Source organism: Poecilia reticulata, chromosome 12 (assembly GCF_904066995.2).
Source record: "Poecilia reticulata chromosome 12, P_reticulata-male-v2, whole genome shotgun sequence".
NCBI classification, from domain to species: domain Eukaryota; kingdom Metazoa; phylum Chordata; class Actinopteri; order Cyprinodontiformes; family Poeciliidae; genus Poecilia; species Poecilia reticulata.
Window position 1 is genome coordinate 27,157,787 of NC_088841.1, and position 13,946 is coordinate 27,171,732.

At 51.7% G+C, this 13,946-nt stretch overlaps 1 protein-coding gene across 1 annotated transcript; it reads left to right on the top strand.

The window, feature by feature from the left end:
• The first annotated feature begins 1,193 nt into the window (after positions 1–1,193).
• thnsl2 (threonine synthase-like 2) lies at positions 1,194–13,887 on the top strand. Its single transcript, XM_081613177.1, has 9 exons — positions 1,194–1,401; positions 4,426–4,649; positions 6,567–6,761; positions 6,830–6,982; positions 8,052–8,399; positions 11,784–11,932; positions 12,167–12,292; positions 12,376–12,530; positions 13,464–13,887. The coding sequence occupies exons 1-9, from the start codon at positions 1,247–1,249 to the stop codon at positions 13,696–13,698; spliced, it is 1,740 nt and encodes a 579-aa protein (XP_081469303.1). The 5' UTR covers positions 1,194–1,246; the 3' UTR covers positions 13,699–13,887.
• Positions 13,888–13,946: the final 59 nt, after the last annotated feature.

Below are 13,946 nucleotides of genomic sequence, written 5' to 3' on the forward strand. Positions count from 1 at the left end.
GTAAAAACGTGGAAAAGTAGAACTTTGTGCCCACATCGATGCAAAACTTTGACCAACCGCCACATATGTGCTTCTGAGGAAGTGTACAATACAAAAATCGCGGTAGCTGCTTGTATTTTCTCTTGAGAAAAGTTCTATACCGAGTAGCTAGCTGCGTTTAGCTAGCTGCGTTTAGCATACTGCGTTTAGCTAGCTGCGTTTAGCTAGCTGCATTAGCTAACTTCTGCCCTCGACAGTTAGCAAGCTGTTGTTTAATGTCGACAGAGACACAAACTCTTATCTCTTAACATATTTTAAAAACGGCTGGCATTATCAAAAAACGACAAATGCAGCTTACCTTACATCTATGGCTCCAGCTCGCTTCGCATTTAGAAAAACTGTCCCGCCGAATTTGAACGCCTTTGGGACGGATCCGGGGGGAAAAAATGGTATTCATCCGCGACTTTGCTTTCGACGTCTTTAATCTGGTCAGGTGGTGTTCCTCTTCTTCATTTAATATGGGATGGAGAACTTTGTAATTCTTACTAAATCTTACATCATATTTAGCCCCTTATCAGATAACGAGTGAAATTTCTGGCACTATTTTTTCATCTCGCATTAATATTGCCAGTGGTGATGAGTTTTTATAAGATCCGGCTACCATTTTAAAACTCAGATTGTCGCGTTCACACATTTAAATTCATGTTTCACTGAACTGACTCACATTCTTGAGTTGAAATGCCAATAAGTCATGAAATTACGTTGAAATTACATAAATCATTATGTTAAATGGAAGTAACTTATAGAAAAACGTTAATTAGAGCATGACTTTTAACAGCGCATGCGCTTGACGCATGCGCCGGACGCGTCTGTGCTTCCGGACCATCACTAGTGTAAATATTAAAAACTGATATTTTTACGCATTTATTTTCTCAAAGCACTTATTGCTCTAATGTTTTCATAATATTTCGGTACAATTTTAAGAACTTTATGTTAATATTTAGATTGTTAATATATGTGTAGGAGCCACATATGAATGAAATGATTGATGTAATAGAGTCATAGTTTCTGTTGATCGTGTTTAATGCCGTTTATTGTTTGCACTATTGGATGGTTTGTTGATTTGTTGTTTTCTTTTTCAGCCAATAGAAAGACGCGTTTACACCCACGTGGTCACGAAGGCTCTGCACCATTTACAAGCCAGCGTGGAAAGCGGCTCGCCGTGTCGGTGGGGTTTGTTCTCCGTTTCAGGTAACGGGTTAACAGGATGATCCACTTGGTCCAGCAGCGAACTTCAACCATGTGTCTGAATCTTGGCTCACAAAATCTCACGATATTAACTCCGCTCCTGCCGCCTGGTTGGTCTTTTAGCCAGGTTCTCCGCCGGCGGAGTGTGAAGGAGTGGACCGCTGACGGCCTGAGGTGAGCGAACCAAAACAAGCAGACCGGACCCGTTAAAGTTCGGGGTTCTACTCAGAATGGATTAACAGAACCATGTTCGGTTCCGGTTCGGTAACCTGACCCAGTCTGGGTCCTGTTCTGGTCCAGTCTGGGTCTTGCTGGCTGCAGCCCGGAGTTAAACATCCATGTTTGTCTTTTCTCTGCTTCACTGAATATGAAGAAAATACCAGAATGTGATTATTTAAATAATAAACCCTTTATTTTAATACAACAGTGATCAGCGGCCATGTTCAGGCTTTATTTCATAACGTAAAGATTATAAACGGATTATAAATGTTGCAGTCAGCCATAGATCTATTATCTGTAGATCTACAGTAACAGTTTATTATGTAACAACTGATTTAACTCCTGATCCAGAATTGATTTTCCGTCCTGAAACTTGAATCCTTCACTTCTCCTCATGTCCAGGTTAATATTCCAGAACCACAGATGGATCCAATAATCGATCGCGACCTGATCGTGGATCAACTCATGAACTACTTCAAAATAAAAGCACCAGCCATCTTGCTGCGCTATTATTATTTTAATAAATTCAGATATAGACTAGAGAACAATGCCTCAAACTCCAGATGATTCTACTGGATCTGGACCCAACAGAACCACCAGATCTTAAAGTGTCTGAGTTTAATCAGGAACTTATTTGCTTCTCCTGGTCCGGTTAGTTAACGTCTGAACCGATCAAAGTCCAACTTTCACCGTCTCAAAGGTTCTGCTCAGCGTCGGGCTAAACCTCTGTTGGACTGAAGCAGCAGGTTCTGTTGGACTGAGCAACAGGTTCTGTTGGACTGAGCAGCAGGTTCTGTTGGATTGAGCAGCAGGTTCTGTTGGACTGAGCAACAGGTTCTGTTGGACTGAAGCAGGTTCTGTTGGACTGAGCAGCAGGTTCTGTTGGACTGAAACAGCAGGTTCTGTTGGACTGAAGCAGGTTCTGTTGGACTGAAGCAGCAGGTTCTGTTGGACTGAAGCAGGTTCTGTTGGACTGAAGCAGCAGGTTCTGTTGGACTGAAGCAGGTTCTGTTGGACTGAAGCAGGTTCTGTTGGACTGAGCAGCAGGTTCTGTTGGACTGAGCAGCAGGTTCTGTTGGACTGAGCAGGTTCTGTTGGACTGAGCAGGTTCTGTTGGACTGAGCAGGTTCTGTTGGACTGAGCAGGTTCTGTTGGACTGAGCAGGTTCTGTTGGACTGAAGCAGCAGGTTCTGTTGGACTGAAGCAGCAGGTTCTGTTGGACTGAAGCAGCAGGTTCTGTTGGACTGAAGCAGGTTCTGTTGGACTGAGCAGGTTCTGTTGGACTGAAGCAGCAGGTTCTGTTGGACTGAAGCAGGTTCTGTTGGACTGAGCAGGTTCTGTTGGACTGAAGCAGCAGGTTCTGTTGGACTGAAGCAGGTTCTGTTGGACTGAGCAGGTTCTGTTGGACTGAAGCAGCAGGTTCTGTTGGACTGAGCAGGTTCTGTTGGACTGAGCAGGTTCTGTTGGACTGAGCAGGTTCTGTTGGACTGAAGCAGCAGGTTCTGTTGGACTGAGCAGGTTCTGTTGGACTGAAGCAGCAGGTTCTGTTGGACTGAGCAGGTTCTGTTGGACTGAAGCAGCAGGTTCTGTTGGACTGAAGCAGCAGGTTCTGTTGGACTGAAGCAGGTTCTGTTGGACTGAAGCAGCAGGTTCTGTTGGACTGAAGCAGCAGGTTCTGTTGGACTGAAGCAGCAGGTTCTGTTGGACTGAGCAGGTTCTGTTGGACTGAAGCAGCAGGTTCTGTTGGACTGAGCAGCAGGTTCTGTTGGACTGAGCAGCAGGTTCTGTTGGACTGAGCAGGTTCTGTTGGACTGAAGCAGCAGGTTCTGTTGGACTGAGCAGCAGGTTCTGTTGGACTGAAGCAGGTTCTGTTGGACTGAAGCAGCAGGTTCTGTTGGACTGAAGCAGGTTCTGTTGGACTGAGCAGGTTCTGTTGGACTGAAGCAGGTTCTGTTGGACTGAAGCAGCAGGTTCTGTTGGACTGAAGCAGGTTCTGTTGGACTGAAGCAGCAGGTTCTGTTGGACTGAGCAGCAGGTTCTGTTGGACTGAGCAGGTTCTGTTGGACTGAAGCAGGTTCTGTTGGACTGAAGCAGCAGGTTCTGTTGGACTGAAGCAGGTTCTGTTGGACTGAGCAGGTTCTGTTGGACTGAAGCAGCAGGTTCTGTTGGACTGAGCAGGTTCTGTTGGACTGAGCAGGTTCTGTTGGACTGAGCAGGTTCTGTTGGACTGAGCAGGTTCTGTTGGACTGAAGCAGCAGGTTCTGTTGGACTGAGCAGGTTCTGTTGGACTGAGCAGGTTCTGTTGGACTGAGCAGGTTCTGTTGGACTGAAGCAGCAGGTTCTGTTGGACTGAGCAGGTTCTGTTGGACTGAAGCAGCAGGTTCTGTTGGACTGAAGCAGCAGGTTCTGTTGGACTGAGCAGCAGGTTCTGTTGGACTGAGCAGCAGGTTCTGTTGGACTGAGCAGGTTCTGTTGGACTGAAGCAGCAGGTTCTGTTGGACTGAGCAGCAGGTTCTGTTGGACTGAAGCAGGTTCTGTTGGACTGAAGCAGCAGGTTCTGTTGGACTGAAGCAGGTTCTGTTGGACTGAGCAGGTTCTGTTGGACTGAAGCAGGTTCTGTTGGACTGAAGCAGGTTCTGTTGGACTGAAGCAGCAGGTTCTGTTGGACTGAAGCAGCAGGTTCTGTTGGACTGAAGCAGCAGGTTCTGTTGGACTGAAGCAGCAGGTTCTGTTGGACTGAAGCAGCAGGTTCTGTTGGACTGAGCAGCAGGTTCTGTTGGTCGGGTTAAATAAACAGGTAGGTCCGGAGCTGCAGCTCGGTTCGTTTTGGACCAGAACCGGTTCTGCCTCCTGTGGTTCTCCTGCTGATCCTGGAAGACGATCAGACAGGAGATGCTGCTGCACATCAACATGTGATTATTGATTATCGGGTTAAACTGCTGCAGACTCATTAATGAGGTTCTGAACCCGGTTCTGCAGGATGCGGTACTGCAGCACCCGCGGCGGGGTCCAGAACCGGGACTTCAGGGAGGTTCTGTTCTCCGGATTCGCTCCGGATGGAGGGATGTTCATGCCGGAGACGCTGCCTGCAGTGAGTCCAGAGACGCTGCGGAGCTGGACGGGCCTGCGGTACCAGAGGCTGGTTCTGGAGGTCGCTGCCCTGTTCATCCCAGAGGAGCTGATCCCCAGAGGAGACCTGGAGGGTGAGCAGCACAGACACAGCAGCACCAAACCAGCAGCACCAAACCAGCAGCACAAACACAGCAGCACCAAACCAGCAGCACCAAACCAGCAGCACAAACACAGCAGCACCAAACCAGCAGCACAGACACAGCAGCACCAAACCAGCAGCACCAACACAGCAGCACCAAACCAGCAGCACCAACACAGCAGCACCAAACCAGCAGCACCAACACAGCAGCACAAACACAGCAGCACCAAACCAGCAGCACCAACACAGCAGCACCAAACCAGCAGCACCAAACCAGCAGCACAAACACAGCAGCACCAAACCAGCAGCACCAACACAGCAGCACAAACACAGCAGCACCAAACCAGCAGCACAAACACAGCAGCACCAACACGGCAGCACCAAACCAGCAGCACCAACACAGCAGCACAAACACAGCAGCACCAAACCAGCAGCACCAACACAGCAGCACCAAACCAGCAGCACCAACACAGCAGCACAAACACAGCAGCACCAACACAGCAGCACCAAACCAGCAGCACCAACACAGCAGCACAAACACAGCAGCACCAAACCAGCAGCACCAACACAGCAGCACCAAACCAGCAGCACCAACACAGCAGCACAAACACAGCAGCACCAAACCAGCAGCACCAACACAGCAGCACCAAACCAGCAGCACCAAACCAGCAGCACAAACACAGCAGCACCAAACCAGCAGCACCAACACAGCAGCACAAACACAGCAGCACCAAACCAGCAGCACAAACACAGCAGCACCAACACGGCAGCACCAAACCAGCAGCACCAACACAGCAGCACAAACACAGCAGCACCAAACCAGCAGCACCAACACAGCAGCACCAAACCAGCAGCACCAAACCAGCAGCACAAACACAGCAGCACCAAACCAGCAGCACAAACACAGCAGCACCAAACCAGCAGCACCAACACAGCAGCACAAACACAGCAGCACCAAACCAGCAGCACAAACACAGCAGCACCAACACGGCAGCACCAAACCAGCAGCACCAACACAGCAGCACCAACACAGCAGCACAAACACAGCAGCACCAAACCAGCAGCACAAACACAGCAGAACCAACACGGCAGCACCAAACCAGCAGCACAAACACAGCAGCACCAAACCAGCAGCACAAACACAGCAGCACCAACACCAAACCAGCAGCACAAACACAGCAGCACCAACACAGCAGCACAGACACAGCAGCACCAACACAGCAGCACAGACACAGCAGCACCAACACAGCAGCACCAACACAGCAGCACAGACACAGCAGCACCTCTCAGGTTATATTTTTTTTTAAATTTTATTATTTTGGGCGAAACTTGTTTAATTTTCTATTTTAACATTTTATTTAAAGTATTTTATAAGTAAATTCTGTTCCAGGTTTTAACCAAATAATTAAAATGATAAAATCACATAAAGTCACTGATGTGACTGAGGAGAGAAAAGCTTCACTAAAAATATAGATTTATTTACCAGAATCAATAACTTTGTCACATGTTTCCGTGTAACGGCGCCCCCTGCTGGATGCTTCTGTGTAACGGCGCCCCCTGCTGGATGCTTCTGTGTAACGGCGCCCCCTGCTGGATGCTTCTGTGTAACGGCGCCCCCTGCTGGATGCTTCCGTGTAACGGCGCCCCCTGCTGGATGCTTCTGTGTAACGGCGCCCCCTGCTGGATGCTTCCGTGTAACGGCGCCCCCTGCTGGATGCTTCCGTGGTTTAAATCTGGTTTTATCCGGAATCTTAAAGATAAACGTGTAAAGTTTCTATTCCTGAAGAGTTTTGTAGATTTTCCATCAGTTTGTTGAGAATAGAAACGAGTTAAAGAGGAAACTGAACTGAACTGAACTGAACTGAACTGGTTCGGTCAGGATGAATGAATCGGCTCCTTCTGCCTGCAGCCCTCGTAGCTGAAGCCCTCTCTGGGTTCTCGGTTCCCGACTCGGTCCGGATCGCCCGGCTGAAGGACGGCTTGTCGGTTCTGGAACTTTTCCATGGAGAAACTTTGGCGTTCAAAGATCTGGCCATGAGCTGCACCGTCCACTTCCTGAACTACTTCCTGCGGAGAGACGGCAGCCGAGCCGTCGTCCTGGTTGGTAAGAGACGTCCCTGACCTCTGACCCGGTTCTGTGATCGTGACCTCTGACCCCGGTTCTGCTCTCAGGAACTTCAGGAGACACCGGCGGTTCTGCCGTCCGCAGCGCCCGCTCTCTGCCGGGTCTGGATGTTCTGGTGGTTTTCCCTCGGGGCCGGATCACGGCGGTCCAGGAGAAACACATGACGTCCTGCCTGGAGGACAACGTCCACGTGTTCGCAGGTAGGGCCGCCCCGACCCGGTTCTGTCCTGGTACCGTCTGACCGCCCGGTTCTGTCCTGGTACCGTCTGACAGCCCGGTTCTGTCCTGGTACCGTCTGACCGCCCGGTTCTGTCCTGGTACCGTCTGACCGCCCGGTTCTGTCCTGGTACCGTCTGACCGCCCGGTTCTGTCCTGGTACCGTCTGACCGTCCGGTTCTGTCCTGGTACCGTCTGACCGCCCGGTTCTGTCCTGGTGCCGTCTGACCGCCCGGTTCTGTCCTGGTACCGTCTGACCCGCCCGGTTCTGTCCTGGTACCGTCTGACCCGCCCGGTTCTGTCCTGGTACCGTCTGACCCGTCCCGTTCTGTCCTGGTACCGTCTGACCGTCCGGTTCTGTCATGGTACCGTCTGACCGTCCGGTTCTGTCCTGGTGCCGTCTGACCGCCCGGTTCTGTCCTGGTGCCGTCTGACCGCCCGGTTCTGTCCTGGTACCGTCTGACCCGGTCTGTCTGGTACCGCCCGGTTCTGTCCTGGTACCGTCTGACCGCCGGTTCTGTCCTGGTACCGTCTGACCGCCCGGTTCTGTCCTGGTACCGTCTGACCGCCCGGTTCTGTCCTGGTACCGTCTGACCGCCCGGTTCTGTCCTGGTACCGTCTGACCGCCCGGTTCTGTCCTGGTACCGTCTGACCGCCCGGTTCTGTCCTGGTACCGTCTGACCGCCCGGTTCTGTCCTGGTACCGTCTGACCGCCCGGTTCTGTCCTGGTACCGTCTGACCCGTCCCGTTCTGTCCTGGTACCGTCTGACCCGTCCGGTTCTGTCCTGGTACCGTCTGACCGCCCGGTTCTGTCCTGGTGCCGTCTGACCCGTCCGGTTCTGTCCTGGTGCCGTCTGACCGTCCGGTTCTGTCCTGGTACCGTCTGACCGTCCGGTTCTGTCCTGGTACCGTCTGACCGCCCGGTTCTGTCCTGGTACCGTCTGACCGCCCGGTTCTGTCCTGGTGCCGTCTGACCCGTCCGGTTCTGTCCTGGTGCTGTCTGACCGTCCGGTTCTGTCCTGGTACCGTCTGACCCGTCCCGTTCTGCCACAGCTGACGGCAGCTCAGACGACATCGACCGGCCCCTGCGCCGCCTGTTTGCCGACCAGAACCTGGTCCGGACCCACGGCCTGATGAGCCTCAACTCCGTCAACTGGTCCAGAGTCATGATCCAGGTGGCGCACTTCTTCTACGCCTACCTGGAGCTGAGCGGCCTGGGGGCGGAGCCAGAGCTGGGGGCGGAGCCTGGGCTGGGGGCGGAGCCAGAGCTGGGGGCGGAGCCAGAGCTGGGGGCGGAGCCTGGGCTGGGGGCGGAGCCAGAGCTGGTGTCTGGACCGGAGCCCGGGCCGCTGCCGGAGCTGGAGGTGGTGGTTCCGACCGGAGGAGCTGGGAACATCGCAGGTGGGTTAAAGGTGTCAGAACCAACAGAATCAGACAAATCAAACTGTTTTATTTATTGATCAGTTTTCTGTAGTTTTGGGCCTGGATTAATATCTTTAGTTTTCAGTTTTTCCTCCTGAAGCTGCAGCCGGTCCTCCATGTTTGTAGTTTTTCCTTCTGAAGCTGCAGCCGGTCCTCCATGTTTGTAGTTTTTCCTCCCAGCTGCAGCCGGTCCTCCATGTTTGTAGTTTTTCCTCCCAGCTGCAGCCGGTCCTCCATGTTTGTAGTTTTTCCTCCCAGCTGCAGCCGGTCCTCCATGTTTGTAGTTTTTCCTCCCAGCTGCAGCCGGTCCTCCATGTTTGTAGTTTTTCCTCCCAGCTGCAGCCGGTCCTCCATGTCTGTAGTTTTTCCTCCCAGCTGCAGCCGGTCCTCCATGTTTGTAGTTTTTCCTTCTGAAGCTGCAGCCGGTCCTCCATGTTTGTAGTTTTTCCTCCCAGCTGCAGCCGGTCCTCCATGTTTGTAGTTTTTCCTCCCAGCTGCAGCCGGTCCTCCATGTTTGTAGTTTTTCCTCCCAGCTGCAGCCGGTCCTCCATGTTTGTAGTTTTTCCTTCTGAAGCTGCAGCCGGTCCTCCATGTTTGTAGTTTTTCCTCCCAGCTGCAGCCGGTCCTCCATGTTTGTAGTTTTTCCTCCCAGCTGCAGCCGGTCCTCCATGTTTGTAGTTTTTCCTCCTGAAGCTGCAGCCGGTCCTCCATGTTTGTAGTTTTTCCTCCCAGCTGCAGCCGGTCCTCCATGTTTGTAGTTTTTCCTCCCAGCTGCAGCCGGTCCTCCATGTCTGTAGTTTTTCCTCCTGAAGCTGCAGCCGGTCCTCCATGTCTGTAGTTTTTCCTCCTGAAGCTGCAGCCGGTCCTCCATGTTTGTAGTTTTTCCTCCCAGCTGCAGCCGGTCCTCCATGTCTGTAGTTTTTCCTCCTGAAGCTGCAGCCGGTCCTCCATGTCTGTAGTTTTTTCTTCCGGAAGCTGCAGCCGGTCCTCCATGTTTGTAGTTTTTCCTCCTGAAGCTGCAGCCGGTCCTCCATGTCTGTAGTTTTTCCTCCTGAAGCTGCAGCCGGTCCTCCATGTTTGTAGTTTTTCCTCCCAGCTGCAGCCGGTCCTCCATGTTTGTAGTTTTTCCTCCCAGCTGCAGCCGGTCCTCCATGTTTGTAGTTTTTCCTCCCAGCTGCAGCCGGTCCTCCATGTCTGTAGTTTTTCCTCCCAGCTGCAGCCGGTCCTCCATGTTTGTAGTTTTTCCTTCTGAAGCTGCAGCCGGTCCTCCATGTTTGTAGTTTTTCCTCCCAGCTGCAGCCGGTCCTCCATGTTTGTAGTTTTTCCTCCCAGCTGCAGCCGGTCCTCCATGTTTGTAGTTTTTCCTCCCAGCTGCAGCCGGTCCTCCATGTTTGTAGTTTTTCCTTCTGAAGCTGCAGCCGGTCCTCCATGTTTGTAGTTTTTCCTCCCAGCTGCAGCCGGTCCTCCATGTTTGTAGTTTTTCCTCCCAGCTGCAGCCGGTCCTCCATGTTTGTAGTTTTTCCTCCTGAAGCTGCAGCCGGTCCTCCATGTTTGTAGTTTTTCCTCCCAGCTGCAGCCGGTCCTCCATGTTTGTAGTTTTTCCTCCCAGCTGCAGCCGGTCCTCCATGTTTGTAGTTTTTCCTCCCAGCTGCAGCCGGTCCTCCATGTTTGTAGTTTTTCCTTCTGAAGCTGCAGCCGGTCCTCCATGTTTGTAGTTTTTCCTCCCAGCTGCAGCCGGTCCTCCATGTTTGTAGTTTTTCCTCCCAGCTGCAGCCGGTCCTCCATGTTTGTAGTTTTTCCTCCTGAAGCTGCAGCCGGTCCTCCATGTTTGTAGTTTTTCCTCCCAGCTGCAGCCGGTCCTCCATGTTTGTAGTTTTTCCTCCCAGCTGCAGCCGGTCCTCCATGTCTGTAGTTTTTCCTCCTGAAGCTGCAGCCGGTCCTCCATGTCTGTAGTTTTTCCTCCTGAAGCTGCAGCCGGTCCTCCATGTTTGTAGTTTTTCCTCCCAGCTGCAGCCGGTCCTCCATGTCTGTAGTTTTTCCTCCTGAAGCTGCAGCCGGTCCTCCATGTCTGTAGTTTTTTTCTCCTGAAGCTGCAGCCGGTCCTCCATGTTTGTAGTTTTTCCTCCTGAAGCTGCAGCCGGTCCTCCATGTCTGTAGTTTTTCCTCCTGAAGCTGCAGCCGGTCCTCCATGTTTGTAGTTTTTCCTCCCAGCTGCAGCCGGTCCTCCATGTTTGTAGTTTTTCCTCCCAGCTGCAGCCGGTCCTCCATGTTTGTAGTTTTTCCTCCCAGCTGCAGCCGGTCCTCCATGTCTGTAGTTTTTCCTCCCAGCTGCAGCCGGTCCTCCATGTTTGTAGTTTTTCCTTCTGAAGCTGCAGCCGGTCCTCCATGTTTGTAGTTTTTCCTCCCAGCTGCAGCCGGTCCTCCATGTTTGTAGTTTTTCCTCCCAGCTGCAGCCGGTCCTCCATGTTTGTAGTTTTTCCTCCCAGCTGCAGCCGGTCCTCCATGTTTGTAGTTTTTCCTTCTGAAGCTGCAGCCGGTCCTCCATGTTTGTAGTTTTTCCTCCCAGCTGCAGCCGGTCCTCCATGTTTGTAGTTTTTCCTCCCAGCTGCAGCCGGTCCTCCATGTTTGTAGTTTTTCCTCCTGAAGCTGCAGCCGGTCCTCCATGTTTGTAGTTTTTCCTCCCAGCTGCAGCCGGTCCTCCATGTTTGTAGTTTTTCCTCCCAGCTGCAGCCGGTCCTCCATGTCTGTAGTTTTTCCTCCTGAAGCTGCAGCCGGTCCTCCATGTCTGTAGTTTTTCCTCCTGAAGCTGCAGCCGGTCCTCCATGTTTGTAGTTTTTCCTCCCAGCTGCAGCCGGTCCTCCATGTCTGTAGTTTTTCCTCCTGAAGCTGCAGCCGGTCCTCCATGTCTGTAGTTTTTTTCTCCTGAAGCTGCAGCCGGTCCTCCATGTTTGTAGTTTTTCCTCCTGAAGCTGCAGCCGGTCCTCCATGTCTGTAGTTTTTCCTCCTGAAGCTGCAGCCGGTCCTCCATGTTTGTAGTTTTTCCTCCCAGCTGCAGCCGGTCCTCCATGTTTGTAGTTTTTCCTCCCAGCTGCAGCCGGTCCTCCATGTTTGTAGTTTTTCCTCCCAGCTGCAGCCGGTCCTCCATGTTTGTAGTTTTTCCTCCCAGCTGCAGCCGGTCCTCCATGTTTGTAGTTTTTCCTCCTGAAGCTGCAGCCGGTCCTCCATGTTTGTAGTTTTTCCTCCCAGCTGCAGCCGGTCCTCCATGTTTGTAGTTTTTCCTCCCAGCTGCAGCCGGTCCTCCATGTTTGTAGTTTTTCCTCCCAGCTGCAGCCGGTCCTCCATGTTTGTAGTTTTTCCTCCCAGCTGCCTTCATCGCCGTGCGGATGGGCCTGCCGCTGAAGCTGGTTGCCATGGTGAACGCTAACGACATCGTGCATCGGACTGTAACCAGCGGCGATTTCTCCATGGCGCCCAGCGTCACCCAGACTCTGGCCCCGGCCATTGATATACAGGTAGGCGGCTCAGAACCAGAACCAGAACCAACTGGGTTCTTTATGGTCGGGTTCAGATAATCAGGCTGAGCAGAAACTTTTCTTTTAACCTGAAACAAATAAATTATATTCTTATCATTAACTGTAATAACTTCATTTCTCTAATTTATTTTGGCTAAAATCAGAAAAGATTCTTGATAAAAACAGAACAGCAGTAAACATGGAAGCCATCTTGGTTCTGGTTCTGATCCTCAGGACCCGTACAACATGGAGCGGGTCTTCTGGCTGCTGCTGGACCGGGACGGCGCCGCCGTGAAAACCATGATGGAGGAGTTCCAGCGTTCGCATCGCCTGCGGCTGCCAGAGAACCAGCGCAGACTGGTACCGGTCCTGCAGAACCCCGAGGCCGGCCGGACCGGACCGGACCGGACAGGCAGTAACCGTCTCCTCTGTGGTTCTCCCAGCTGGCCGAGGTTCTGGTGACCGGCGCTGTGAGCGACCCGGGGATCCTGGAGACCATGAGGCGGTGCTGGGAGCAGAACCGGTACCTGCTGTGTCCGCACACGGCCGTGGCCGTCTGGCACCACTACAACAGAACCCACAGCCCGGCCAGAAACAGGTGGGGGAGGGGCTCCTGACTCTGAGCAGTCGGTTTTATTTATTGTGTTATTTATTAAACATTTTGTCTGAATTTATCTTTTATTTTACGTCACTTAGAGAAATTTTTATTTACTTTAAGCTGCTTTAAATATTTTATTTCAGATTTTTTAATTATAAGAACTTTTCACACTTTTATACACTTTTAATTCTAAAGTCACTAAAATATTTATAAAATGTATTTAATTTATTTTTTGTATATTTTGTTGCAATAAAGTAAAATATGAAAAATAAGAAAATAAAACATTAAAACTGTTTTATTTAAATAAGTTTAAGTGCTTTGAATTGAAAACCTTCATTAGATCAGAGTTCTGCCCGGTTTGGTCCAGTTCTGTCCGGTTCTTCCTGGTTCTCCCCGGTTCTGTCCTGGTTCTGTCCGGTTCTGTCCTGTTCTAACCAGTTATGTCCGGTTCTGTCTGGTTCTGTCCGGTTTTGTCCGGTTCTGTCCTGTTCTGTCCTGTTCTAACCGGTTCTGTCCTGTTCTGTCCGGTTCTTCCCGGTTCTGTCTAGTTCTGCCCGGTTCTATCCTGTTCTAACTGGTTCTGTCCGGTTCTGTCCGGTTTTGTCCGGTTCTGTCTGGTTCTGCCCGGTTCTGTCCTGGTTCTTCCCGGTTCTGTCTAGTTCTGCCCGGTTCTATCCTGTTCTAACTGGTTCTGTCCGGTTCTGTCTGGTTCTGCCCGGTTCTGTCCTGGTTCTTCCCGGTTCTGTCTGGTTCTGCCCGGTTCTATCCTGTTCTAACCGGTTCTGTCTGGTTCTGCCCGGTTCTGTCTGGTTCTGTCCGGTTTTGTCCGGTTCTGTCTGGTTCTGTCCGGTTCTTCCCGGTTCTAACCGGTTCTGCCCGGTTCTGTCCAGCCTGCTGCAGGTAGATAAACGTTTCTTCTCTCTCCGGCTGCAGATGCTACGTCGCTACGGCGTCTCCAGCGAAGTTTCAGGCGGCGGTGGAGAAGGCCGGTCTGACCTTTGACCCCCCTGAGGCCGTGCTGGCTTTGGACCAGTTACCCACCCGGTACCAGAACCTGGAGAGGAGCGCGGACTGGTGCGAGGACTGGGAGGAGCGACTCAGGGACTGGATCCAGTTTGTGAGCAGAACCAGGAAGAACGGAGGAGTTTGTTACCCTGAGAACCCATAGAGGACGACTTCCTGTCCCTCAGTGGACTTTGTCCTCACGTCGGACCTGTGATGTCATAAAACACCTGATCAGAAAATCCAGCCTCTGATTAAACTGATCCGGAGGTGAAGGACGAACGCTGCAGAGCTAAAACTAATTTACATGTTTGGATGAGAAACGGAAACAAAAAATAAAATCATTTTAATTCTTTTCTGATTCCTGTTACTTTGTAGCCGCAGGCTGTTGGTTTGAAACCGGTCGCTATGTAT

Coding starts and splice junctions, on each gene's coding strand:
- thnsl2 (XM_081613177.1), top strand. CDS start 1,247: ATGATCCACTTGGTCCAGCAGCGAACTTCAACCATGTGTCTGAATCTT. Junction 4,650..6,566: donor CCCCAGAGGAGACCTGGAGG/GTGAGCAGCACA, acceptor TTCTGCCTGCAG/CCCTCGTAGCTGAAGCCCTC. Junction 8,400..11,783: donor AGGAGCTGGGAACATCGCAG/GTGGGTTAAAGG, acceptor TTTTCCTCCCAG/CTGCCTTCATCGCCGTGCGG.